The sequence below is a fragment of the Curcuma longa genome, chromosome 1, assembly GCF_044706935.1.
Source record: "Curcuma longa cultivar G26 ecotype Majalengka, Jawa Barat chromosome 1, ITB_CL_G26_1.1, whole genome shotgun sequence".
In the NCBI taxonomy this organism is placed as follows: Eukaryota; Viridiplantae; Streptophyta; class Magnoliopsida; order Zingiberales; family Zingiberaceae; genus Curcuma; species Curcuma longa.
Genome location: NC_133861.1, coordinates 8,120,243 through 8,147,903, shown reverse-complemented (window position 1 = coordinate 8,147,903; position 27,661 = coordinate 8,120,243). Strand labels below are relative to the sequence as shown.

The 27,661-nt window shown below is 39.2% G+C and overlaps 3 protein-coding genes across 5 annotated transcripts; all 3 read left to right on the top strand.

Annotated features, from left to right (window-relative positions):
• The first annotated feature begins 1,026 nt into the window (after nt 1–1,026).
• Nucleotides 1,027–12,857, top strand: LOC141841729 (putative E3 ubiquitin-protein ligase HIP1). 3 transcript variants are annotated; one of them, XM_074729930.1, is made up of 7 exons: nt 1,030–1,281; nt 5,520–6,306; nt 6,411–7,291; nt 8,892–8,942; nt 12,080–12,178; nt 12,260–12,403; nt 12,472–12,857. In XM_074729930.1, exons 2-7 carry the CDS (start codon nt 5,580–5,582, stop codon nt 12,601–12,603), a joined length of 2,034 nt encoding a protein of 677 aa, XP_074586031.1. In that variant the 5' UTR covers nt 1,030–1,281; nt 5,520–5,579; the 3' UTR covers nt 12,604–12,857. The 3 variants fall into 3 exon arrangements, with proteins under 3 accessions (XP_074586040.1, XP_074586031.1, XP_074586024.1); XM_074729923.1 differs by having other exon boundaries at nt 6,396–7,291; XM_074729939.1 differs by lacking the exons at nt 12,260–12,403; nt 12,472–12,857 and having other exon boundaries at nt 1,027–1,281; nt 6,396–7,325; nt 12,080–12,179.
• Nucleotides 12,858–16,742: 3,885 nt separating this feature from the next.
• On the top strand, nt 16,743–23,106 carry LOC141835292 (uncharacterized). Its single transcript, XM_074722769.1, has 2 exons — nt 16,743–17,758; nt 22,664–23,106. Exon 1 carries the CDS (start codon nt 16,838–16,840, stop codon nt 17,720–17,722), a length of 885 nt encoding a protein of 294 aa, XP_074578870.1. The 5' UTR covers nt 16,743–16,837; the 3' UTR covers nt 17,723–17,758; nt 22,664–23,106.
• Nucleotides 23,107–25,951: 2,845 nt separating this feature from the next.
• On the top strand, nt 25,952–27,201 carry LOC141839373 (mitogen-activated protein kinase kinase 4-like). The gene has a single exon (XM_074727106.1). The coding sequence runs from the start codon at nt 25,970–25,972 to the stop codon at nt 26,927–26,929; it is 960 nt and encodes a 319-aa protein (XP_074583207.1). The 5' UTR covers nt 25,952–25,969; the 3' UTR covers nt 26,930–27,201.
• Nucleotides 27,202–27,661: the final 460 nt, after the last annotated feature.

Below are 27,661 nucleotides of genomic sequence, written 5' to 3'. Positions count from 1 at the left end.
ATTCATTTTGCTTATTTTATCTCTTTAATTGATCACATATGTGTATTTACAATCTAATCTAATCTAATATTTGGGGTTGTCTTATTTGCAAGAAATTAAAAGACCTAAATATCATCTATCTACTCATTTTAGACCAACCATCATCAACCTAACACTGAATTTATTCAAAAGATTTTAAACTCCAAGCGAAAATGAGAGCACACCATCAAAAATCATGTCACATTGGACTTTTGAGGCTTCTAAGAGGCAAATTTAAAATTGACCTATAATTAGCCCTTGACCAAATCATCCAACAATATATAAATATACAACAAAATGCTTAATTATATTTTCTTTAATCAAAACACAAGAATTTAGTAGTTCACTTGACCAAATACATGCTTGGATTTGTTACATTCCAATTTCAAATGTGTGGACAAGAACCAAACATGAATCTAGTCACAAACCAACAACTGTCGAAGATATGTGCAATGGCGGAATCAGAAATTAATGTCTACCCGAGTTAATTCCGAGCCTATTGGAAACACATCCGAACTGTAACCCTTTCTCAATATCATCAGGCCTCCCGACTAAAATCTAGATAAACTAACACGTAGCATCCGGGGCATAGCTGAGTTGGTTACGATGGAGCAGACTTGCAGAAGAGGACAAGGATTCAAATCTCGACGAAGCCGAGAATATACTCCTCCGTCGTGACCAATTGCAGTTTCTCGATTACCTCCTCACAGATGGTCGTGAAACCAACTGTGTGGGGCCGCTGGAGTGGTAGATTCTACCTTTTATAGAAGATAAACTAACACGTGACTCCACTCTTGGATATGCAATTCAAATTTTGTAGTAAATTTGCCAAATTTAATTGGATTTGGTGACAAGTATTACAAATGTGAGGAAGGCAACGTGATCTTCCCTTTTCTCTTCTGTATATTTGAACTCTGAAATTATTAGAAGAGGGTTCTCTGGGTTGAAAGCGTGGCAAGGGGCGACCAAAAGAAACAAAAAAGTAATAAAAAGGAAACAAAAGCCATCTAATTCTGCCACTGGTCCTCTATTGCTCTCCTCCTCTCCTCCTTTCCTTCCCAATCCCCACCGCTTTCATTGTTTCCTAATCCAATCTGCCTATCGGTTCCTTCCTGTCCTTCTAAGGGAGCCTCCTGTCGCCTTGGCCTCTTTGAAAGAGGGTCGGGAATCGGAGACGACTTTGAGGTGTTGCGGTCGGGAAGCGCAAAGGGAGATTTTTGCTGTCCGATCTTTGAGACTTTGAGATCGGGTAGAGCTTCAAAGGTGAGCCCTTTAGGTGCTGCTCATGCCATCCTGTGACAAAACTTCGTTTTTGGGGAGATTTTTGTCCTTAATCTTGTTTCTTTAGGAAAATTGTGATTTTGGCGGTTTGTTCCTGGGGTTCGATGTGTCGTTATTCCCCGTTTTTCTTCTTGTGGTTCTACTGATTGCCCATTTGTTGTTGTTTCTCATATTTTGGGGTGATCAGATCATACCATGTTGTACCATATTTCGACCTTAAATTTTTTACTTAATGGAACTTTATTAGAAGATGAAAGGATGACCACAATGGACTGACGATGTTTTAGATTCTGTTTGTCAAATATTAGCTTTGGTGTTCGTTTCATACACGAGTACGAGGCATTGTCTCCATTCACGACTGCTCGGCCTTCTTTCTTACATTTTAGAAATATTGTACTTTTTACATTTTCTATTCGAGTCTGTCGTTGGACATATTTTTTAGGAGTTTCTCACCACGTTTATTGATTTCATCCTTTAATACATATTAGATCAGTTGTTTGTTGGTATGAGAATTCATCATTTGAAACGAGAATAGTGCTACCTGTTTTTTTTTTCTCCATTTTTGGTAGGATCGCATGTTCATACTCAATAGTTACTGATTTAGCAATAACAATCATTTGATGAAGTAAAAAAAACATAAACATCTGATGGATTTAGTGGAAAGGAAGCAGCTGAAATGTTATATTAGGAGCTATGAACTGTTAATGTAACAAGTGATTGATTTTGGTGTTACTAATAGGATTTTAGTTTACAAGAAATGGTTTCTGTAAATAACACATAGGAGGCATTTGGTTGTAATCGGAGAAGTTGAAATTTGATGATATAGAGTAATATTTTGTAATTTGTACTTGTGGACACTGGGGGAATCATGAAACCTAAATTCTAATCTTTGTATTTAAACCGTGAGCAAAAAGGTAATTTGAATTTGATTTTTTTCCCTCCTAATAACACTGATGAGATAGACACCCACACAATACTAGCTGTATATCCATGAATTTGTAGTGGTATCTCTTAGATTGTTGTGCGTCTAGAGTGTGGTGTGGAGTGAATAGCACCTTAACCTGCAAATAAAATTGTTTTCTCTTGCAAAGCCAATACAAAGAGTAAGTGTAGTGGAATATAAAATGAATAAGAGAATCACAAGCACTAACAAGAATGGCTTATGTGGTTCACACCCTAAGTCCTACTCTGTGGCTTAGGTGGATCAAGCTCGAAATTCCCAATATAAAAGATTTCTTTGAGAGTGGTAGAGAAAACTCATACAGAATATCTTCTTGAAATGAAAGCACAAAGGAGATATTACTAGATGTTGAGCATCAAAAGCATTAAAATGAGCACAGAGGAGTGAATATTTGTTGTGAATGAAATATTTATTCGAGGTCCTCTTACACCCCTATTTATAATAAGGGTGCATTTAGATAGATGATAAGGTAGCTTATTTAGATAGCTTCTAGTTGGAATTAGTTGATTAAATTGTTTAGCAATTGACTTATATCTGGATAAGATAATCTTATTGCTTAACAACTAGAATTTAGTCGACTAAATCTTGCATTCTAGTGGACTTGGTTAGATAAGATCACAAGCTTATCCACCAACAGATTCAACCATGATAGGTCAATTGATATCCACATGGTTGACTCAACTAGCTGATCTAACATATTTATCTTGTCCAATAGTCACATTAATTGACTCAAATGACAATCCAATTGACTCAAATCAATCAAAGACCAAGTACATGATGAGCATAGGATTCTAGTCATCTAGGCAACCAGCATTCCAGTTGATTAAAACAAACATCAGGTAACTCAATCTATGATTTTGCTTAATTTACACCACATAAGCCCTCATAAACCTTCAAGATCAAGCTTATTCTTAAACTACGATCAAGAACTTAGGTTCTCAAACTTATCTAACCCAAAATCGTGAACCTTGAAGTCACATAGTCTCTTAAGGTCACTGTCCTCCGGGCAACTTTATGTTATCCAAGAGTCCAGCTTTTGTCGTCCAAGAGTCCACTTCTTGTAAGGTCCTTTATTTCTTTGGATGCATTAAGCTCTTGGCTTGCTCCACATGCCATCCTTCACTTTCACTTACGAAGTCAACCTCTTGCAACTCCTGTCAAAGTTGTTGAACTAGCTCCAATCTCCTCATCCTGCGGTCCCTCGTACGCCATCCTTCTCTTAATTCCAACGGACCTCTTGAGCCTTCAGCAGAACTAATTTGGTGCGCCAAATCAACATCACAATTTGAGCACGTCAAACCACAAGCTCTGCGAACTTTAGATGCATATTATCAAGTCCTTGCAAACTCCACGCCCACATTAGAACCTAGACAAAAAACCTAACTTAAAAGTCTTTGCCAAATACATCAAAACATGCACTTGAACATGACCACTTAGGGCATGATTGCACTAATAGAATCTTCTAGTGTCCTTTGCTTCCATCTATGGGCCTGTGCCCTGTGCTGTGAAGGTTGTTGCTGCCCTTGCTAGAGTGACATTCACAATTGCAAGAGGTGGAACAACACACTGTGTCATCTTTCATAGTAGGCGAATGATGTTTGGTACAGTTCCATCAAAGCGATGCGATGACAGCTATAGGAACATGATGACCCACTCTCCAAATGCTTGAGTCTACTCTCTATTAAGCAACCAAATGTTGACCTAAGGACACCTTGCAGCAGAGGTCACCACCTCATTGATTTTCTACAAATGAGGCAGCCAGTGGAGCCCTAAAATCATTTTTTAAGTTAAAATTACCTGTTCATTATTTGTTCCAATGCACTGGATTGGAGTTATTTGAGTAATTTGTTTAGAAAGTAAAAACAAACACTCAATTGAACAATGGAAAATCAAAGTCTTGACGGATTAAAATTCAAGAGGGCAGAATCTAATAGGATGTATCTCTCATGTGGGCATGTAGGACAAATTTTAAATTGTGAATGAATGCGACATAGCTTGTAGAATTAACGGAGCTTTGATAGTATTCTTAGCTCTTACATATGGATGGTTGGTGTAGGAATTGCCTCATTCACTGTAAAAATAAGCTTACTAGATTGATAAACAGATCTTTAACATATAAATATGAATATAATTCATTATTTTGATATTTGATTACAGAAAACATCATAGTGATCGCTAATGTCTGTCGCATTGAACTACACAACCATTTATTAATTCATTTTTTTCTAAAGAATTTCAAAGCCAAAAGTTGTCTTCCCTCAATGTTTAATTGTTTGACATTTTTTATTCTATGGAATCTTGATGAATCACAAGGATGATTGATATTTTGCTATAAATTCTGGTCATTTGAAATTTGGCATTAGCTTGAGCTAAGAATGAATGTTCCTATGTTACTGTAGAATCTTGAAATACTAGATCCTAGGTAGACTTTGAAATTTACACAAACATTTTTCATACGGCTGACCAAATTTGAGCCTAAAGACATACTAGGTTCGTTCTTTTCCTTACAATTTTAATCTTTTTAAGTTTCGTTGATCTGATGTAAGTTTGACCAAGGCCCTGTGGTTCGACATTCAAAATAGACATAGTTTACTTTAATCTTCCTTTCAGATTTTAGTTGATTTGATAAATCTTGCTCAAGGACAATTTCTTTCCTCCAAGTCCATCCTATGTAAAGCTGTTAAGTTTGGGCTGTGATGTCTAAATGCTGTCTCTTGTATTTGTGATTAGTAATTGCAATTTACCCTTTTTTCTTGACAATTGATAGCATGTGATAATTTTCTAAAAGCATGCATAATTTTCTAAATCTTGAATATGCTAGATTGCTTCATACAAGAAACAAATAGCAAAGGAATGTGGATTTATGGAACTTTCACATGTAGAATGACATCTTGTATGCTACCTTTTCTGTTTATTTGAGTATTCCCTCCGAATGCTCCTTGTACCTGAGTAGTTGTCATCATAGACTAGTAGTATGTGACATGTGGAGTTTTGAATAATTGCCTTTAAGATTCTGTTTTACATGAGCAAATAGGTGTCAAAAAAACACCATGGGAAGTAGTTGTGTTAAATTTGATCTTCATTTTGTTCAAATCATTGTTTCATTTTGTTCAAAGATTATATATTTATCATGCTGACCATTATTTTTTATTCTTCTTATCAACTCGAAGTTTGCTCTACCAATGAAGGTTGTCTTTCTTCTATCTGTCCATTTATGTCTATTTATATAATTGCTGAATTGTGCTAATGGGATTTGTAGTTCCAAGGATCACATTAGTCCAACTTGCAAGGGCTGTAAGGGGAGAACCTAATTGCCTTGATGCAGGGGCAAAGGAGTACTTTCGCACCCTTCTCTGACATTTTTGAAATAGATCAGCCTTCTAGTTCAGGCACTTCTGTCATGGATCAACAAATGCTTGGAAATGACATCCCTCTTTCAGTAGAGAACCATGACTTACCTTGCAATCCACTATCATCTAATGAAACCATCTCATGCGAAAATGTTGTTACTCAAGAAAATACCAACTTGAATTTCTGGGGTCCACTTGGTCTTAGCTCTAGCACGTCCTCACTAAATCATGGCAGTCGAACTGAAACAAAACTTGAAAGTGGTTGGATGATGTCTTCTGCTCCAGGTAGTAGAGTAGGTGGACCAAGGATAGCAGATAGTAGATATAAGGCAATGAATACTCTTCCATTTGAAACTGATAATTCTGAGACCAGCATCAATATTGTCAATAATAGACAACCATCATCTCAGTTTCTTGACCTTGATGAACCCCCTACAGAGCATGCTGAAATGAGTAGGCAGTTTCTTGAAACACAACTTCATTCAGGACCAAGTAATCAGGGTCCATCACTGTGTCAGCCTGTTCCACTCTCTGGGTCTTCTTTAGGGGGGTGTTCTGTTAGTGCTATTAATTTATTTTCCAATTATGATGGTGGAAAACAAAAAATAGCAGAAAGCTCTTCACACAAGAGAAAGAACATCAAACAAGATGATGGGGAATGCTCAGCAAGTGGACATTCTAGTAACTTTGGTGAAGGTGAGAATAATTTGCTCAATTTTGTTTCCTCTGTTCATTGTGCTATCCATCCTGCAAAAGGATATCTGGCTTATCTCTGTAGTTAACAGGTTCAACTCGTACAGGAGAAGAAATAAATGTGAGGATCAGTAAACTACCAAGAGGTGCGACTACTGATCATCATCCTTATGTTAGTGCTTCTGGAAACAGCGAAAGCTTTCAGCGAAACACTCGAGTGAAAATCAGCCATGCAAATGAAGCTGATAATTTTGCACCTGGACTATGGCCCCTAGAGAACAATATTACTTGTTCTAATCCTTGGCCTGTCCAATCATCATCTGCAACTGCCTCATCTAGTCAGTCTTTATATTCTGGGTATTTGGGTATTAATTTGAGGCCACATAGGCAACGTAATCCTGTCATTTCTTCGGACTTGTATCCTTTCCCACAAAGTGGAATTTCCACTATGGAAATAGGCAGTTCTTTGGGCTCTCCAGCAGTTGCAGTTGATGTCTCAGCTGTGGAGCTGGACCAACTAGATGTTCCAATCAATATCTCAGAGCAAGTATCTGTTCCCTCAAGTAGCACTACAGATATGATGCGAGACCAAACAAATTGGCAGTCAGCCAGTGGCAATACAGTTTTAACCAGCAATTTGGTACCCGCATCACAGGTTGGTGCCAATTTAGGTCTTTATCATCAATCATCAGGAACAAACTGGTTAACTCAACAAAATCGACGCCGCATATCAGAAGCTATTCGTAGGAACATTTTTTATTCAGATTTTGAAGTCAGAGGCCAGACCATCAACCTTCCTCAACATCAAAACAATTCTTCTACATCTCAGGAAGTTGGCCGCCGTCAGTCTGGAGCTGTTTCCTGTGTTCATCAGCATCCACACACAAGATTAAATATGTTGCATAGGCATAATAGTGGTGCTTTGGGAATTCCCTTGTCAGCACGGACTCTTGCAGCTGCAAGAGAAGGGAGAAACAGGATGTCAGGGGTATGTAACACAACTGTCATCTTTAACAAAATTGGTGAGGCTCGTGTTTATTATCTCAGTAGTTCCAGGATCTATTTTTGCTATACCTTCAAATTTGGCACATATCATTCTTAGTATGATAATTTATAAAGCATTTTTATGCACAAGGATAATATGTTTTTTGTTTGCATTTATGTACTGGTTATGTCTTCTGAATTCACATCACTGAACAACTCAACTTGGGCTACTGTATGGTGTCATAACTGTGACAGTCAAAGTTGAATTGATTTGATAGTATAGTGGAATTTTATGCTTGATTAGTTAATGTTACATATCTGATATCCAGTTTCTAAGGTTGTTGGCTTTTGGAATTAACACTGCCATATTTCACTGATTATCTTGATGGTTTTCAAAAATTAGATTAACATGCAATGCTGAAAACTTTCAATGCTCCTTCAAGTCCTCCGAATTAACAGAGTTTAAGTACAATTGACAGCATTTTTACATATTCAGAAGTCAACTCAGGTGGTAGTGTTTCTTTAATATTTCCCTTAAAAAATAAATTTGTCAACTCTTTTCTTTAAGGTTATTGAAGCCGACAATTGTGCATGCATCCAAAATCACAAAATCATGTTTGTAAGTTTGAAGGTTTTAGTGTTGGGCACATATTATATATGTACTAGCATTTATAATACTTATGTGGAAGAATTTTTTCTTTGGGTCTCTTTATTTGAAAGTTTGGTTGCTTTTTATCGATCTAGTTCTCAAGACTGAGTTAGTGAAACATCCTCTTTTGGCATGGTCTAGGTTGCATAATTTGAGTTGTGCTAGAATTCATCTTGTTCTGAGTCTTGTAAATTTTTTTTTATCTAAGTTGTTCAGAACCCTAAGAAAATCACTAAAATGGTTCAGTGAAACAAGATTTTGGAAGATCAATCTTGTAGTGATCCATACTATGCCATTTGTAACTATCAAATGTTTTGCCTTGTTATTACTATTATCTTGGATTTTGGCATGTGAATGTTGAGTTTTTGCTAACAAAATTGTTCTAATTCTTACTACAGAACTTATCACCAGGCAAAATTCTGTTCTTATCTCTACAAGCATGTGTCTGTTGAAAGTTTCAAATGATCCAGGAATGTGCACTATTGATTTTTCTTTACATGGAATGCAAAACATTGCTAGTTGGAAAAACCATATATTTTCTGCCTTTTCATCTCTTTCTCATCCAGCAAATCCTAAGTGCAGATTATAAGTTATTTAAATATAAAAATCTTCTCAACATTGGATCTCCACTTTCTATGTGATCTATCTCATTTCGTTTGTATGGGCAGATTCAACATATATGCACTCGCCAAACTTTAAGGCATCTAAAGCATGCTTTGAATTTTTATTATATGCAAAGTGGAAATCCAGGATATCACTATCTTGTCATATTCATTTTAGGAAGAATGTTAATTCCACAATCATACATGTAACTGATCTCTTTATAGTCCATCTTGGTATGAAAGAGTATATTGTTATCTCTAGTTACTCTACTTTCTCACCATTTTTTTTTAACAAAAACATTTTTTACATTTTATCTTGTTGGTGTTGAATGACATTATTCTCATTACAACAGATTCGGAATGTTTTTGACCGCATCCGTCGGGGTGATAATTTACTTCTCGAGGTTAGTAATTTTCCAGTAATTACATTGGCCTATATTTATCTCAATTTCAACCCCTTCAACATTGTTGCGAATGTTGTTGTTACTGAATATTCCTTCTTTTTAGTTTGGCTGTTATTTGACTGACTAGCTTCTTTGATAAAAGTAACTATTTCTTAAGATGATCACTGATCATTAAATACCTATATATTGCTAACTTTTTTATTTCATAATGCTAGAAGAAAGGACACTAGATATCACCCTAATGCCAATGACTGGATTTGCATTTATCTGAATGGAGAATTGTCTCACATCCAATGTGGTGTGGGGACATTTCGTAGTTTTGAGTTTCAACTATATGCGCTTTGCCACATGATTTTATTCCTCTCTCAAATTCTATGCAAGATATATCATAAGTAATATTCAAATCTTTTAAATTACATGTTAACTAAAACATTTTGCTTATTAGTCCTCCTCCCTGTTGCATATTTAACTAAAATCAATCGTACCCATTCACGGAATCTATTGTTTGTCTTTGCTGATGTACATATCATATTGACCTATTCAAGTTACACCTAATTAGTCATACTCGTGATGAGTATTATTCTTTTATAAATATCCCACGCATGCCATACACTCATTTTAACATTAACCTATTTGTTGTTTTGTAACTATCTAAGATTGTGATGCCTATGGCATGGTTCTTGTACCTTAGTTTTAAAATTGTCCAATGGATACAAAGGTCCTCACAAACTCCAAAAGTTTCTCTTCATTTCAACCTCTTAATTTTTGCCTTATTAATGACATCTCATCGAATAATGAATTCAAGATATCTAAAATTCATATTTGTGGGAAATCGTATTCATCCATATTAACCATGGGAAACTTGACTGATACGGATCAACCAAGTTGGATCAAGATTGGTACCTGATCAGATCCTAAGTGATTTCTTATGCATCCTTTTGAGCCTCTAGGAAATCAATTGCCAAAAATAGAGTAATAAGGAATCAATTTGTAATCCGTGCGAATGGAAGAAATCACCAAAATTAGAGTGAATTCTCTATGAGATTGCTTATTCTCACTTGAGAATCTTTTAGACATGTGATAGAAAAGAGGAGTGGATCTAGATCTAGGAGAGGGGGCCTATGAGTTTGAGAGGAAGAAAGCAATGACTTTCAGTGCTTTGTGAGGAAGATTGGGGTGTGTGTCATGCGGAGGCGAACAAGCTGACTCTCCATTTGTTTGTGAGGACAATCAATGTTGTGCCAAGTGTCCTTGAGGAGGAAGTTGGGATGGAGTAGGGAGGCATTGTTGTAGGCTTAGGGTTGGGATAAAGATGCAGGCGTCCTCAAATCTTTTTCACATAGTACATTATGAGAACTTATAAACTTGATAGTGCTCAAGGAGATTATATATAGTGGACCTCCAACTTTGATACCATGTTGAAATTGATTAACGCCCCCATGGGCTGCCACAGATGGTTTCTGCATGTGGTGTTGCTGCAATGTTGAAATTGATTATCTAACTATTTATTTCAAAAACTCAAGCTATTAGAAAATAACCAAGTTATATATTTACATGGACCACCATAGTTGTACATGTGGGATTATTGGGCGCGGAGCCTCTTCGCTTCAACATCATCATTAATGCTTGGTGGTATGTACACATCACTCTGAAGCTGGACTGTAAATCCTCAAGGAAAGCTGTAGAACAGTATAATTAGCATGTGAAATTTGGGATCAGAGATATGTTAAATAGGAAAGCTAATAGATAGCACATTTGGGAAGAGATAATAAACACAAGACATGATTGTTAACTTGGATTAAACTCTTAGATAATAATAGGCTTGAGGTTCTATATGTTTATGTTTTGGTGCACAAGGTCATCATATGGTTCTCTTCCTATTTGCATCTTTTTTGCACCATTTTCCGCACATGAAACCTGAAGATATAACCTGTCAATGGAATTTTGCACTTGATCCAATTTGTGATCTTAGTGTGGGTCCTATTTCAAAATATCAAGGTTAATCTCGACTGCCATCTTCATCTTTCTATAGATTTGGTTCCTTCATAGGCATTAAGAATTTATTTAAAATGAGCACGCAAACTTAAACATCAATTTGTTTATGGTAGATGAACCCAACCTTTTGCTTAAATGAGATGAGTAAATAAAACATGTTCTGTATTTGTGTTAATATAGCTCATATCTCACCCTGGCTTCTCTTTTCCCTGCTATTGAAATCTAGTGTAGGTAATTTCCCATTCTTGGCATTGTTCTTAATGATTGTTTTGTATCAATTGTGGGAAAGTACTACAAAATATGTTGATATTTGTTGTCATTATCTTTCACTTGGGGAGATGTGAAATAGCTTCTCTTCATTTTTTGTCCTTGCAAACTATTCATACTGCTAATATCAAATCCTCTCTTATTCTCGTTAATGACCTGAGAATAATTGTATTAACACTTTGTGTAAGCATTGCCTATCTACACAATCTTCTTCTGAGGATGTCCTTATGTTTCCCTGGATTGATGAGATTTCAGATTCCTAATTCCTTTAAGCTATTATCTGTCTTCTATAAGTGAATTCTATCTTGTTAGATGTTTTGAAGTCAAGGCATTTTTTTAGAAGAGAATATCTAGAGTGTAAACCTCGCAAGTGAAATTGGTTAACTAAACTGATTCACAATCTTATTAGTTTATCTGACAGAGAGTAAGCATCCTGCTAACCTATATCTTTCCTTGATAGATTTGAATAGTCTGCATAGTTATTAGGCAGTTGAACAACCATGCTATAAAGTAGTCTGTAACTCCCTTTTTAACTTAGAAATGGTGCATGATATACGGGGACAATTTTACTTTGACTCACGTATGAATATCTGATACATAGGTGGATCCAAGTGCCTGACGCAACAAATTTTCAAAATTTTTAGAGATAATCAAAAGGAGTATGGAGTGTCAACTTAGGAAATAGGCATCCAACACAGACAAAGTGGAGATAATTGACAAGTCCATCTTTGATTGAATAGGAAATTGAATACCTGCAGTTATTTAATTATTTGCATTTTTAAGATTGTCATTAGGGGTTTATTGGTTTTGGAAACTGAAGTCAAAGTGTTATGGCATGTTGAGACTGGACTTGTATTGTTTATATATTTGGGCAGGATGTTTTATTTCTTGAGCAATCAGCATTTGTTGGAGGTGCCAATTTTCTCGACAGGTATAGAGATATGCGGTTGGACGTGGACAATATGTCTTATGAGGTAATACTCTTTTCTTTTGCTACTCACTTTTGCTTCGAGACAGACGGGCTAAACTTCAACTTACACTACTTTGCGCTTTAGGAACTGTTGGCGCTAGGAGAACGTATTGGCAGTGTCAACACTGGACTTAGTGAGGAAAAGATACTCGAATGCCTACAGCAGCATAAGTATGTGATTGTTGCATCAGAACCTACTGGGGAAGTTGAGCCATGCTGCATTTGTCGGGTGAGGATGCTTCTTACTTTCGCGCATTTTTTCAAAAGTGGAAAACTGAGCTTTCTGTGTCGTGGCAGGAAGAATACATTGAAGGAGAGGAACTGGGTCAATTGGACTGTGGCCATGATTTCCATTCGTTGTGCATCAAGAAATGGTTGGTTATAAAAAATCTATGCCCCATCTGTAAAACAACTGCTCTGAGTACTTGAAGGACAAGATTCACCCTTGCATCTTGAACTAATTAGATGCAGTGGTGAGCCTTGTAAAGTCAGATGGGGTGACTTTAGTAAATGGCATTTCCTACTTGCTTGAATCCTTTTAGCTTTGGTTGTCTTCATAGTTAGATGCTTTTCATTCTCGCTTATAATCTAAGAAAATATGAAGATACGGTGTCATTTATCATTCCATTGTCGATGATGAAGTGTATTGTCTTTGTGTTGTAATAATGCCTCTTGTTCACCAATTTTAAACCAGACTGGTGAAAGAAAGATAAAGATTTTAAATAAAATGACAGTATTTTAGGGTTTTGTGGCTCCCTTCTTACCCTGGGCATAAAACTATCGAATAAGCTGTCATTTGTCTTCACCTCTGTTTATACACCGGACTTTGGTGGATTGATAGTGTGCCATGCTGTGCGAAAGGTGTTGACTAATTAATGTTATCTTTGTTTCACAACAAGGAATCTATGTTTGATTGACCGGCATTATGGATGATGGTGTCAGGCTCCTCCTTTCCCAAAAAGACAATTCCAGCTCCGGTAGATCTCTAAATCTGATAACTTGAGAAGATGGAGAATGTTAGGGTTGGCCGGTTTGATTGGTGCGGCCCTTTTGACGTTCAAATCAGTATTCTCACAGTGGAAGAATAGAGATCTAGCAAAGATGTCAAATCTTGTCGAAGAAGAAGGAGAAGAAAAAAAGATAACAAAAGATTTAATGGAAAAGAGTCGTTTCCGTTTGCAAGAAGAAAATCATATCTGTGACTTACTTTCTTTAGAGCTAAATCATATCCACGATATACTTTCTTTAGAGCTCATAAAACTGTCAGAAAAGCATTTCCACGTCAACCTCTGCCTTTGCTAGCCATCATTGTGAGCACCCTATAAGGGGATAGATCCAACAATGGTTAAAAGTCTCATTGCCTGATAATTATTTTCACAAGATGGAATATTATTTGGAGATATATTTATGGACTGTATTTTTTCGAGTAGTTCGTTGTTTTTTATAGTGTTAAATATGAATCAATGGAGCTCATACATAATTCAAGTTCATTAGAAATATAATGATCCTTAAAAAAAATATATGCCGTAGATGAGACATGTTAGTATTGCCCCGGGATAGAAGGTATACATGGTGTCCAATATTGACCTTGAGACACATAAGTGAAGTCATGGTCGTGTGCCAAATGACATAAATTGTGGTGTTGATTTTTAAAAGCCAACACTAAATTAGTGCTGGTCTTTGGAAATCAACACCACAACTTGATGGAAGTTTAAAATTATTTTGATGAATATTGGGAGGGTCTTAAATCAGTTAATTAGGATAAAATTAGATTCATGTTCATCTAATAAACACATAGGAGTTGGAATGAACCTTATCAAAGTCCTATAAGTGTTTACCTAACAAATACATAGGAATTGAAATGAGCCCGATCAGAGTCCTCTAAGATCATTAATGAGTTTTGACCGAAACTTGACGGATCCAAAAAAACTTGAATTTCTAAAAAGTTTACAATTAATAGAAGAGATATACATCTCATAGAATTAATTTGAATAGTTATATGTATATGTCAAACTTTTAAAATTGGACACATAAAGAGTATAGACTCTTGGACACTTCAGAAACATGTATTATTTAAAATAAGTTCGATCAAAACTCTCTAGGTCCATTAATGATTTTTAATATATGATATTTGAATTTTTAAAATTTTACCATGAAATTTTATAAATATAAATGATTAAGTCCATTAATAAATTTTGACATTTAATAGAAGAGATAAGTATGTATATATATAGTATAAATTGTTGAATTTAAATAATCAATATCACAATAGAAAGTTCAACAACACTAGAATAGTGATGAAATTTAAAAAGTTTAGTACTGAAATGATATTGGAATATAATATTTATTATGTTAGAATTTGTATTGCTACACATCTTTCAGGTTTTAAAATTTTAACACTAAATTGTAAAAAATACTACTAATAAGTTGTAGAAAACCTCTAAATATATAATATTTTTTTTCATTTGTCAACCATTTAATATCTCGTATAAAAAACTAATCATATTATAATCATATGATTTAATTTATAAAAATCTCAACTACGATAGAAATAGAGGGGATACCCTAAAATAAACTTTGTTTATTGTAATTAATATAAATAAATAAATAAATTAGAAATATACATCAAAATATTTTGAGGAGAATAGATGAAAAAATGTCGAGTGAGCTGCTAAGTTAAAATCTTCTTCGGAGAACTAGTCTTCAAAATTTGAATGAAGTCAAAATTTAAATAATATTTTAAAATTTACTTGATTATTCTTTTTATTGATATTTTTACTCTGTTAAAATTTCGTCGATATTTTGTGATGATTCATGTTGTGTAAAATAGAAAGATATATGGTAAGTACGAAATTTAACGTTATCATCCAAACCAACGGACGAACGAATTTTAATTTAACTATGACACAGATGTATTAAAAACCCGCGATGAAGTAATAGTGAGGGAGGCTGGCCGGTGCATTCAGCGAAGCTGCAAAAGGCTGTACGGTGTTCCGCCATGGCGGATGCAGCAGGGGACAAAGCATGACAAACGAGGCTCAGCTCGGACGAGGGGCGGAATGGGCGCGCGACGCTTGGATGATGGGCGACTTGGAAGAGCTGGCGAACGAGGTCTGGACAACGGACGAACGGGGGAGACGACGACGATGGGCCCTGATGCATTCAGCAATGGCAGACGGGGCAAAGACAAAGTTAACATCGTCATCACTTTTTTACCCGTTCGTTTCCTCTCTTCTCTCTCTCTTCACCTCCCTTCCACCTTCCCTACCCTGCTCCCGTCCCATTCCGTCCGTTGGCCAAGCAAACAGATAGTGCCAGATTTAAAAGGACGTGCTGCGGGCCCATCGCGGAGCGATAAATTATTTGAGCCGAGCCAGAAACTTACCCTCGCGTATTTTAGGGGACCCACATGACTCTCTCGAGTTCGAGATTTGTGGATGGATGCTGAGTCACATTTTGTCAGCGTGCCCCTGTAGCTTTAAAATAGCCCCTCATTTTCTTCTGTAAAAATGATGGATCCATCACCTTAGCGGCCTCAAACGATCTGCTCCCCATTCTTCTGCATAAGATCCGTCATCTTAGCGGTCCCACACGGTCGGTCTCACGATCATCTATAAGGAGGTAAATCGAGAAAGTACAGTTGGTTACGACGCAGGAGGGTATTGACTGGTTTCACCAGAATTCGAATCCTTGCCCTCTTCTGCAAGTCTGTTAAGTCGTAACCAACTCACCTATACTCCGGGAGCGTCGGCCCCCCATTCTTCTGCAAAGGTGGATCCGCCACTTTAGCGGTCTCACACGGTCGGCCCCACGACCATCTGTAAGGAGGTAAATCGAGAAAATACAGTTGATTACGACGCAGGAGGGTATTGACCGATTTCGTCAGAATTCGAATCCTTGTCCTTTTCTGTAAGTCTGTTACGTCGTAACCAACTCATCTATGCCCCGGATGCGTCGGCCCTCCATTCTTCTGCAAAAGGTGGATCCGCCACCTTAGCGGCCCCACACGGTCGACTTCACGATCATCTGTGAGGAGGTAAATCGAGAAAGTATAGTTGATTACGACGCAGCGGGTCGGCCCTCCATTCGAACTATCTCATCGTGTCGATTTGTAGGTTTGATCTCTCCGAGCAAGTGAAAGTGTAAGTGTCGTCTTACGCGCGGCCTGACGCGAGTCTCCACTCCCGCGCTATTGCGCTCTGAGACTGCCGACTCTTTCTCCACCAACGGCACAGCTGCACCCACGTGGCCACATCCCATATTGCGCAGCAGGCGATTCGCCCCCTTCCCTCTCCAGTCCCCATCTCCCTTCGTCCTTTCCTCTGGCCTCCCTCGCTGGCTCGCGCTTCCCTCGAGCTGTAGTACAGGACGACGACCGTCGACTCGTCTAGGGCTTATTGTGATCTTCGATCTGTTTTCCACTGCGATTGCTGTATTGGCACCATTTTCTAGACGAAACTTTGGATATCTGTGGAGAAATCCTTCAGGTCTTGCCGTGTTGCTGCTCAATTTCCGACAGCAGAATCCCTCCGAGATGGTTTTTTGTGCGAAAAAGCCGAAATTTTCTTGTCAATTGACTGCTAGAGTGCCCAAGGAGAGACCTTACGTGGTGTAAATCTGTGATCCTTGCTTTCCAGGCTCTAAATTCCTCCCTAGGATTCCCATGGATGCTTCTCACCCCTCGTCCGGCCCGGATCCGGCGCCTCCTTCTGCGCAGAAGGTCCCAGACAAGGGGAAGAGGGACGAGTGGAGCGAGGGAGGCGTTCATTGCTTGTTGGAGGTTTACGAGTCCAAGTGGGTACTGCGGAATCGGGCGAAGCTGAAGGGGAGTGACTGGGAGGAGATCGCGCGTCTGGTGTCTATGCGGTGCTCGGGGACTAAGGCGCTCAAGACCCCGACCCAGTGCAAGAACAAGATCGAGGCTTTGAAGAAGCGCTACCGTTCTGAGTCCGCCCTTACCCATGATCCCACCTCCGCCTCCTCGTGGCAGTTTTACTCTCGCATGGATGATCTGCTAAAGGGCTCCGCGAATTGCTTAGTCAATCCTAAATCCAACCATGTCATCGATCTCCAGGCTTTGCCGAAGGCAGAAACGGATGTCGAAGTCGACGACCACTTGCATGATAGCAATCACGACGATGGCTCTAATACAATGCCGATCGACGTTAATGCTAATGCTGATAAGATTGACGACAAGAGGATGGATAACAGAGGCATCTATCCTAATCTGAGCACACCGAGGACCAAGGAGGCCACTGCTGATATAGTCGGTGGCAGTGACCCTGGTAGTTCGTCCAAGAAGAGAAAAGTCACAGTTAGTGAGGTCGCAGAGAGCATCAGGTTGTTGGCTCAGTCCATACTGCAGATTGAGCAGGCGAGGATGGAGATGTACAAGGATTCTGAGAGGATGAGAGCAGAGGCGGAGATTAAAAGAGGTGAGATGGAGCTTAAAAGGACTGAGATTATAGCAAATACACAGCTGCAGATTGCTAAGCTCTTCATGAGGAGAATGCACAATGGAAACAGTAAGAAACAAAATCCATCCTAAAGCAGTGCACTTCATCTGCCACCGAGGGACGAACAGGTTGGTCTTTCACTTTGCTCTTTCTATGTTAATTGTTTAATGGTATGCAGTTCATTTTTGCGTCTTTTGACTAATAGTAAGTATAAGCTATGCAAGTGGTGGTTGAAGCCACATTATCGTATAAGAATCATTGACCACCGTGCAAATCATCAAGTAAAAAAGAATTAGTCTTGGTTTGTTGCTTGGTCAAAAGTGAGAACTCAGAGGTGCAGATCAACAATTGACCAGAAAATCAACTGTTACGAAAGACTATTTAATTTGTGATGGTGGTAAAATGATAATTGGATATCCTAGAGAGGAAATGGTTACTAGAGTGTCGTCTTATGAGCCCTTAGTTTTGTACAGCTGGCTGGCTAGTAAACTGCAGAAATGGTATTACACGAAAAGAGTATGGCAACAACATACAGATCAGTATTGAACATGTCCCGTTGTAGAATCAGATTAGTTGTCTTAAATTTTTCTTATGCATACATGATGGAGAATCAAAGGTAATGAATAATTTGATGTCTTATTAGACCAGCCAGGGATCACACTGTGGGTTCTGAAGACATGTAATAGAGGGGAGCCTTGAATTTCTCTGTATCCACAGGTTCCTGGGTGAGTGTAGGTTTCTTCCACTGATTGTATTTTGTGCCTCATCAAAAGAAGAACACAAGTTTCTCATAGTAGCGGAAGGATAGGAATTTGATGATAGCATTGCATAACCTTTAATTTCATTATGGTAAAATATATTGACATATACAAGAAACATAACACGCACATAGAGATTATGTGCGAACTATTTCAACCCACGATACTTGATTACTTGTCTATACAACTTATAGGTGAATTTTTATTTTCCTTCCATGTCCCATATAGGAAGTGGCATGGCTTGGATTATGGGATGAAACTCTTCTCTTATGGGTAACAAAATATAAAATATATATGAATATATATATTGTAAATTAAATTTTATGCGGATGAAGTAGAGTAAGGTATAAAAACGTTATTCCATACTTTTTCTTCTGATCTGCCCTACATATGTGAATTCTTTATTCATCCTCCTATTTACATTACAGTTCAAGGCAAGGCACCTTAACAGGGACAAATTGTCATCCTTATCCATGAGCAAGTCAGCCCGAGGGTGCTAAGTTGACCATCTTTTATGCTGAATGTGCTTTCCAGGTCAGCAGTCTTCCTTGAGAGTGTGCTAGTCCACAAGCACACAATAGGGATACACGATTTTAGGTGTTATTCCAGCTCCCACAAAGAATCAGCTAGAAATGTGTCCTGATAGATGAGGTATTCCTTCAACCTTGTGTTGTGCACAAATCTAGGATTATGTTGGGATAAAGCCCATGGTCTAAAGATGGAAGTTATAGAAGCTTCGCTTTCTCATCATGCAAATGGGTTTAAGCATGAGACATGGAAAGCACCTTGTTGCCATCTTCTAATTGGTCTTCTTTTAAAGTTGGTCAGTTGCACCCATTGAAATGTCAGCCACCTTGCTTTGTGGCTTCGAGATTCCTTCAATGCAGTCTATCAAAATGTCAACCTATACTTGTAGCAGCATCAACAGGGGTTGCAATAGGCTGGCTAGATACAGACAGGATTCCAGTCTTTAACACTCATTGCACTATTTCATGAGTTCCCTTCTCTCTCTCTTCATATTCCTGACAAAAAAATGGCATGGCATACCTGGTGAAGGTCCTCTAGCATCCCTCACGACCCTATTTATGCAAGGCTTCACTTCTCTCTAGTTCCAATCGTGGGGAAGGTGGTAGATACACCTTGCTAGTGTAGAGAACCAATCCTTCCTCGAAATTTTGTGGTTCCTTGAGGGTCCCTGATTGTTTCTTGGATACTAGTCGCTGCAAACTTTCTTGTTTTTGAATCTCCTACCAAACCTTCTCAAATAGTTCCAATTATGTCATAGATAGAGCAGTCAAGACTGCCAAAGCTCATTAGTTTGCTTCCCATGGTGGTTGTGGAATGGTGTTGAGGCATTATTCCAGTTGGTATTTGAGGCTTGAATGATTAGTCCAAATTAGGAACGCCTGTTTCCAAAGTGGAGGCTAATGTTTGATCATCTTCGCTAGCCCAATTAACTCCTTTTTATATGTCTGAAGGTGTTGGTCTCCACTGCCATGGCTCTGCTGAAATATGCCATTAGACACCCCTTCCTGTTGCCAAACTGGCCTATGCCTGAGTTTGCAGCATTCGCTCTCCACAACAATTTGTAATGAGAAATTTGGTAGGGCAAGAACTGGTGCTTGACAGGGTGCTTCAGCTCTGCAAACGATGCCTCAACCTCTGGAGTCTTAAGTGAATGCATTTTCATGTAGCGTATTTGTTAGGAGTCATGCAATGAACATAGTTTTGTATAAATTTGTTAATCCGAGAGAGAATACTTGCAGATTGCTGGGACCACTCTTGGAAGGCATTTGACCTTATTTGGGTTGGTGGTTCAGACTGTCTGCTATAATGATTTGTCCTAGATAGGTCAATTCAGGCTGGCTGAAAGGACACTTGCTGTGCTTGAGGAAGGAGGATGACTATTTTCTGTCATTAGATGCTCTTAGTTGGTTTTGCTGTATACCAAAATATCATAAAAGCAAGAGTAAAAATCAACAAGGATTGGTTGAAAAACCTGATACATTAAAGGCTTGAAATATTGAATGCGTGTTTGTGAAGATGAATGACATTACTAGAAACTTGAAGTGACTATGATGAGTTTGGAGGGTGGTGTTCTCAATCTCTAGTTCGTGCATCCTGATTTGATGGATGTGGAAGGGAAGATCCAGCTTGGTGAAGTAGCAAGCACCATCAAATGTGTCTACCAATTCATCAATCACTAGGATAAGAAGCTATCCTTCATTGTTGCTGCATTAAGTGTAAGATCATATTTTTCCAGCTTACGTAGGCAATTTATGTGCTTGATTTTGAAGAGAGAGTAGTCTTATTAGCACTGAGGAAATCCAAGTTGGCCGTTATTGCTCCTTCATAATGGGAACCATTGCCACAAGGGCGATGAGATAATCTTCTTTCAGCTCTATGTATCTCTCCTATAGTATGAACATCAAAACCATTTAGAAGTAGCAAATACATGTCAGATATGATTACTTCCTAGTTGATTTTGTAACCCTTGGCATTTCCCCATGCATTCCAATCTGTCGCCATTGGCAACAGATATAGAAATTGTGCTGGGACTCGTTTGAGGTGTAGTTGGGTAACAACATTCTAACTTGGAAAGTTGTGGGTGGGTGCTTCTAAAGACAATTAAGCACTCATAATTTATAATATGATAGTGTGCAGCTGCACTTGAATATGTATCTTAGGATATCTCTTGCTTGAAATTGTATACAATAATATTTCACTTCCATTGAACCAGTCAAAAGAAGGTTCTCCTTCTTGTTGGTCTCTAGCAGATGTTTCATCGAGTCCTCCATTCCCGACTCTAATACCAAATTGGCATGAGATCGGTTGAGGCATCGTGTGATGGATCCTTGAGACAGAGATGACAGAGCAAAGCCCAATCTTCCTCTTGGTCCACAAGTTCTTGGGCAGGTCATGTTTCCTCCATCAACCTATGATTGTGAAAATGTGTTTTGTTAAGAGGAGAAACTAAGAAGTTTTTCATAGTAGAAAACTCATAGGAATTGGGTGACAACATGCATAGCCTTTCCATTCATTACTGTAAAATATGTACACGTGTTTAAATAACATAATTCGCACATAAATATCATGCATGAGCTAATTAAACCCCACTACATTTGATCTAAACCATTAATCTAACCTACTCTTACTTGTCTACACAAACTTATCTTATCGCTTCATCATATAGCTCCAGTGAATGTAATTTACCATATGCCCTCTGCTGGTACACCTAGACATCCTTGTCGCCTGCAGATGCCATGCCAGGTCAGCTGGCAGTGTTAAATCAGCCATCTCCCTGTTGACTTCACCCTCCATATCAGCTGTCATTCTATCAAATTAGTTATTTTCTTCTTTTATGCATGTATCATTTTCTTTTTAGATCTTTTGCTTCTTTTTCTACATTGTTTTAGGATATGATTATTTTACTTGTCTCATCAAAGAAACCCACCATGAGGCTTTGAATACCACTTTGAGAACTTTTGACTGAGACAATAAGGAGACAACATTTGTGATAGTAGGGTGGAAATTTTATGGGTGTCTATAGGGCAAACAAATATACACTTGTATTTGGGTGGGGCAATCAGAATCAGATTCTGAGTATGGATGGGTTTTGAATATTGAGTCCACCTGCTGGTTCATACTCAATGTAAAACTAGATATAGTAATTATTTCAATTATTTAATATTTTGTTTGTTTGTTCACCATACAATCTGTCTGCTTATTTGGATGACATCTGGTTAACACATCTCTAATCCTTCAGTATAGAACCTAATCACTAATAGTATAGAATATCTACCTATTTGTGTAGCATTGTGCCAAGCTCATAAGAATTATACAAGTAACATGCAAGAGAGGTTCAGCTCAAGTTTTTATCTTCATGTCCAAGTTTGACAAAAAAAAAAAAAAAGATTCAGATCCTATCATTCGGCTTTTGGGTTGTCTAAGCTTCAAATGGGCAATGCCAAGAGTTATTTACTATTACTCGTTCAGCAAATCAGTTGATTTTACATATACTTTAAAACTAAAATGGACAAATCCAAATCAATGAAAGCTGGCTAATCATATAAATCCTTTCATTAATAGGTATTGTTTTTTCTGTTACACTTGTCCAACTTTTTGGAAAAGATTTCTTCATTAGAAAGAGAGCTATATTGCATATCTCTTGGAGCACTGTTATTTCTTTGCCCTTTGCTTAATCTTTTTGCATTAATAATAGTAGAATGAGAATTACTGTTACAAGGTTATCCTTGCATTGGCTTGGTTTTTCAGGTAGATCAGCTGCAATAATTTAGGTCTGCATTCCCAATGGAGTTATTCTGTACAAAAAAAGAAAAGAAAAATAGATTCTCTGCAACGTTAGATGCATGTATGATTCAATGTGGACTATGGAGAAAGTGTTAATAAATCAGGAATCTGAGATTGGAGAGCAACTGCCTGCCCGCAAGAGGGAACAGGTACACTGGCTATCAACTGATTGGTAACCCCTTCCTTGATGAGAAATTAAGCTAGACTGATGCTTAGGACTCATGACATTCTCATATTTCGGATAAGATGTATCTCCTAGATTTCATGTGGGTGTTTTAGATTAGTTGAGAAGACTAAAATGCAATTAACATTCAGCATTTGAAGTCCCACCAAATCTGCTTCCTCTTTGGTGGGAAGCTTCTTGTTCAACTGTCTTTCACGCAGCAAAGGAAGCCAATTTGTCTTAATTTCTTGAATTTGTTTGTTTCTAGCATAATATGGCCCAGTGGTTGCTCTATAGAAGCATTGTGAAATTCAAGTTGGGCTAATTCCAGTGCTACATAATTAGTGGGTGTTCTTTTTTTGCTTCTTAATGAAAGGAACCTATCATCTTATTGATCTTTATTTGCTATAAGTGAATTGTTTTATTGAATCAGTTCCTCTTTATCAATCTCGTATATATTAATTACTATTAGGTAATTACGAGTCTTAATCTACTTTGCTGTCTACTTATCCTTTGATTCACATGGTTTAATTGTACTAATTCACATACTTATTAGATCATTTCACAATCTTTTGTAAAGAATTAATTTAAATAAGCATACTTTACATTGTTAGTGTGCACGCACAAACGCACAGAAAGTTCATTATGCTTATCTAAATGCTTAACCATGCGAGCATATGTTCCCGTGTGCCATGCTACCATAAAGCTTGTATCAGTTGCGATGAGAATTAGAACAGGTGTACTAGCAAATCTGCGAAAAGCAGTCAAGTGAATGGTTTGTTCAATTACAGAAGGGCCAGCTGCCAGCACTGCCAGAAAAGCTGAACCCAGCACTGATATCCTGCTGAGAACCTGCAGAACAAATGCAAATGCAAGTTGATGTGTTATTGATGAAGTTAGAAAGGTAAAGTGCACAACTATTTATCTGCAGACACTAGATTCTTATTAGTCAGTCTTTACATGTTCACTGGCATAATTCTTAATGTGCTTTAATCTCTCAGTCCAAATGAATTAGCAAATTCTTTGGAAGCATTTCATCGAATAACAAGGGTGCAAACTCTAGACCCAATTAATGTAGGCCTATCTATTGAGGTAGCAATTGTTACAAGTTTCTAATATGAAAGAAGATTGCATCCGTATATTAACAGGTAGACAAACCATGCTCCTTGGCACTGACATATGGATCTAATTGTAGAAAAGTATACTAGTAGTTGAGAAAAGCTATAAGCATATGTTGGCAGGAAGATACAGTGAACCTGCAAAAATATTCGAGTATAGAAACTGTCTTTTTTGATAAAAAGGAATCCTTTAATATGTTTAAGGTACTCATTGGTTGTCTCACTTTACTGTGATCATAGCACATCATACATTAAAATGATGCAAGTATGCCAAGGCGTAACAAAGTATCATGTATAATTGGAGCTAGAAGATGGGATTCAAAGGAATTACAAATTTATTTATATAAAATTTGTTTATTAGGGTGTTTGTTAATAGCAGGGGAGTAGCATGTATCGATTTGACCACGAATCAAGTCTGAACCTGACCGCAAGTCAAGTTCGAAATGGACCCAGCCTAAATTGTAATTGGGTCAACAAGTAGGTCGGTCAACTGTTGACGATTATGGTTTCAATTCAAACCAACGGTTCAAATAATGGAATAAAAATTGTTAATTTCGGAATTGTGAAAAATCTTACATTTCCAAGGATTTTGGATTCCGAGTTATATTCCTCGATTGACGTAGGCGAGATGTTGCATTATTAGGAATCATTGATTAACTAAATCAAATAAGATTTTTATTGATAATCCACTAAGGTTATAATAACTCTCAAACAAATACCCCTAATTTAAAAGAGAGGGTTTAAGATGGACAGACTTGCTATGTTGCGCGATTCCTCGTCCGCGACACCCACGATCCACTGTCGCTGTCATCGTCCTCGTCGTGCCGTCCGACCACCGTCGGTCGTTGCCTCGGCTGTGATCGACGCGTCACTCGTCGGCGCTTCAACCGGCGTCAGATTCTGGTCGGATAGTGGTTGAAATCTAGTGAATTTGATCGGAAACAATCATCCCCTGTGCGGCCACTGTGGATGGCGATTCGGTCGAAATCCGGCCCGATTGTCATCCACAATGGCCGTGCCATTTTTGGTCAAATCGCGGTCAAAGATCGATCGAGGAAAGACCGACGTGTGACAGCGATTTTCCTCGATCTCTGATCGCGATTTGATCGGAATCCGGCTGCGATTTGGTCGGAAACAGTGCTGCCACTGTAGACCATGTTTCCGGTCGAATTCCATCGAATTCCGGTCACTATCCGGTCGGAATCCGACGCCGGACGGAGCGCCGGCCAGCGGCGCGTCGATCGTGCCCGAGGCGATGGCCGACGGTGGTCGGACGGCGCGGCGAGGGCGGCGACAGCAACAGTGGATCGCAGGTGTCGCACACGGGTCGTGAATGAGAAGTCGCGCAGCGTATCATTTCTCTTCATATGGATATGTGTATAGTTATATTACATTTAGAATTTGAGTTTCATAACAAGTGCCCTATGTAGACTCCGAATGTTCTTCCATGACATGGCTTGCATGTGTTTTATTGTCTTGCCACTAGACTTTGTGGTTCTCTTGTATCCCATTTTGATTGGGCGTTAAGTCCATTTATTCCATCAATCCTAGTTCTTCTAGATAAAGCTTTCCATCATGCATCTCTATCTAAATTTTTATTATAATATTATATTTCCCCTAAAAAGAATTAAAGGTGAAGCCTGGCACAAAAAGATAATTATTTCCAAGTTGTATTTTTCTCTAGACTTCCCAACAAGCTCTAGTCGTCGAAGTCACCTACCTAAACCAAAACACACCATATTTCATTAAAATAAACAAAGAAAAAAAATTGACCGAGTAAATTATGCACTTTCTTTTCATTTTCTTTTTTTTTTTTTCCATTTCTTGTGTTCTTTCCAAGAACCCTCCAGCAATATATCCATCAAGGTACTTACTTTTAATTTTTCCAATTTTTTTATTTTTTCTATAAGGTGGCTATCAGTATATATAACGCCCAACCCCTGTCTTCTCCACCAAAATTGGTCTCCAGACTTAACGCATCACAGAGCCATGCGACCCGGATCCGGATCTGCTCAATCCACTCAACCGAGTCAAGGCGGCTCGTCGACGCGCCCTCGCCGCCGACAGAACCTCACCCTCCCCCTTCCTCAGCGCGAGCCCTCCTCTCTCGCCGTCCCGCTCCCCCTCCCGCCACCCTCCGCCTCCTCCCCCGTCCCTGCCCTTGCTGACCTAGATCGCATCCGCCGCGTCGGCAGCGGCGCGGGCGGTACCGTCTGGCTCACCCGCCATCGCAACACCGGCCGCCTCTACGCCCTCAAGGTCATCCACGGACACCACGAAGACGACGTCTGCCGCCAGATGCGCCGAGAGATCGAGATCCTCCGCGACGCCGACAGCCCCTCCGTGGTGCGCTGCCACGGATTCTATGACCGCGGCGGCGAGATCCAGATTCTTCTAGAGTATATGGACGGCGGCTCCCTCGAAGGCCGCAGCTTCTCCTCCGAGGCTAAGCTCGCAGGCGTCGCGCGGCAGGTTCTCTCGGGGCTCGCGTACCTCCACCGGCGCCGGATCGTGCACCGCGACATCAAGCCGTCGAACCTCCTCGTCAACTCCCGGGGGGAGGTCAAGATCGCCGACTTCGGGGTGGGGCGGATCCTGGCGCAGACGATGGATCCCTGCAACTCCGCCGTGGGGACGATCGCCTACATGAGCCCCGAGCGGATCAACACCGATCTAAACGAGGGCGCCTACGACGGCCGCGCTGGCGACATCTGGAGCTTTGGGGTGAGCATCCTCGAGTTCTCGCTGGGTCGGTTTCCCTTTGGGGAACGCCTGGGGAGGCAGGGCGACTGGGCCAGTCTCATGATGGCGATCTGCTACGCGGCGCTACCGGAGGCATCGCCCACCGCGTCGCCGGAGTTCCGTAGCTTTGTCAGTTCGTGCCTACAGAGGGAGCCTATGATGAGGCCCACGGCGGAGCAGCTCCTCCGCCACCCCTTCCTCGCGTAGGCGCCGTCGCCGTCGCCGTCGCCGTCGCCGTCGCCGCCGACCTCTCGAAGACTCGGCAGATAAGATTGCTTTTCCTTCTTGATTCTTTATTACAAACATCAGAAAATTGCACAAATCCAAGCAGGCGGAGTGATAGACTCCGGGGCACCTCAAACGTTCTAAATCCTTTTCTTTACAGATGAATTTTGTGGGGAAACATTGAGACATTTGGGAATGGTATTGAAGGTCGATGTTTTTTTTTTTCTTTTAATAATCTAAGTATTCTTCTGTAATTAGCGGCTCTGGCTCCGGCCTCCGGGGATAATAATCTGCTGTGTGGTAACCAATTCTATGATGAGGTAAATCGAGAAAATGTACTTGATCACGGTGCAAGAGGGTATTGTCTGGCTTCGTCAGGATTCTAATTCTTGCCCTATTCTACAACTCTACTGTGTCATAATCAACTCAGTTATGTCCTAGGATAATAATCTAAGTATTCAATTCATCCGACTGAGATGACTAGTGAGAGAGCACCTCTAGTGAGAGAGGAGGTTGAATAGCTAATTATTGGGTCTCTAACTCATGCCTACAATTATGTTAAAAATCAAAACCGACCCACCCTTGATCTAATAGAACCAAATTAGAGCATGGTTACAACAACTACAAATTCTATTGGATTAAAAGATTTGATATCTTCAATCACCACAAGAGGAAACTAGACCTCCCGTTGAATTTAGAATTCTCTAATACTCA

Bases quoted from the DNA above. Each gene is read 5' to 3' on its own strand.
- LOC141841729 (XM_074729923.1), top strand. From the start codon at position 5,580: ATGCAGGGGCAAAGGAGTACTTTCGCACCCTTCTCTGACATTTTTGAA. The intron at 6,307-6,395 runs GTGAGAATAATT...TGTAGTTAACAG, and splicing joins TTCTAGTAACTTTGGTGAAG to GTTCAACTCGTACAGGAGAA. The intron at 12,179-12,259 runs GTAATACTCTTT...TTTGCGCTTTAG, and splicing joins TGGACAATATGTCTTATGAG to GAACTGTTGGCGCTAGGAGA.
- LOC141835292 (XM_074722769.1), top strand. From the start codon at position 16,838: ATGGATGCTTCTCACCCCTCGTCCGGCCCGGATCCGGCGCCTCCTTCT.
- LOC141839373 (XM_074727106.1), top strand. From the start codon at position 25,970: ATGCGACCCGGATCCGGATCTGCTCAATCCACTCAACCGAGTCAAGGC.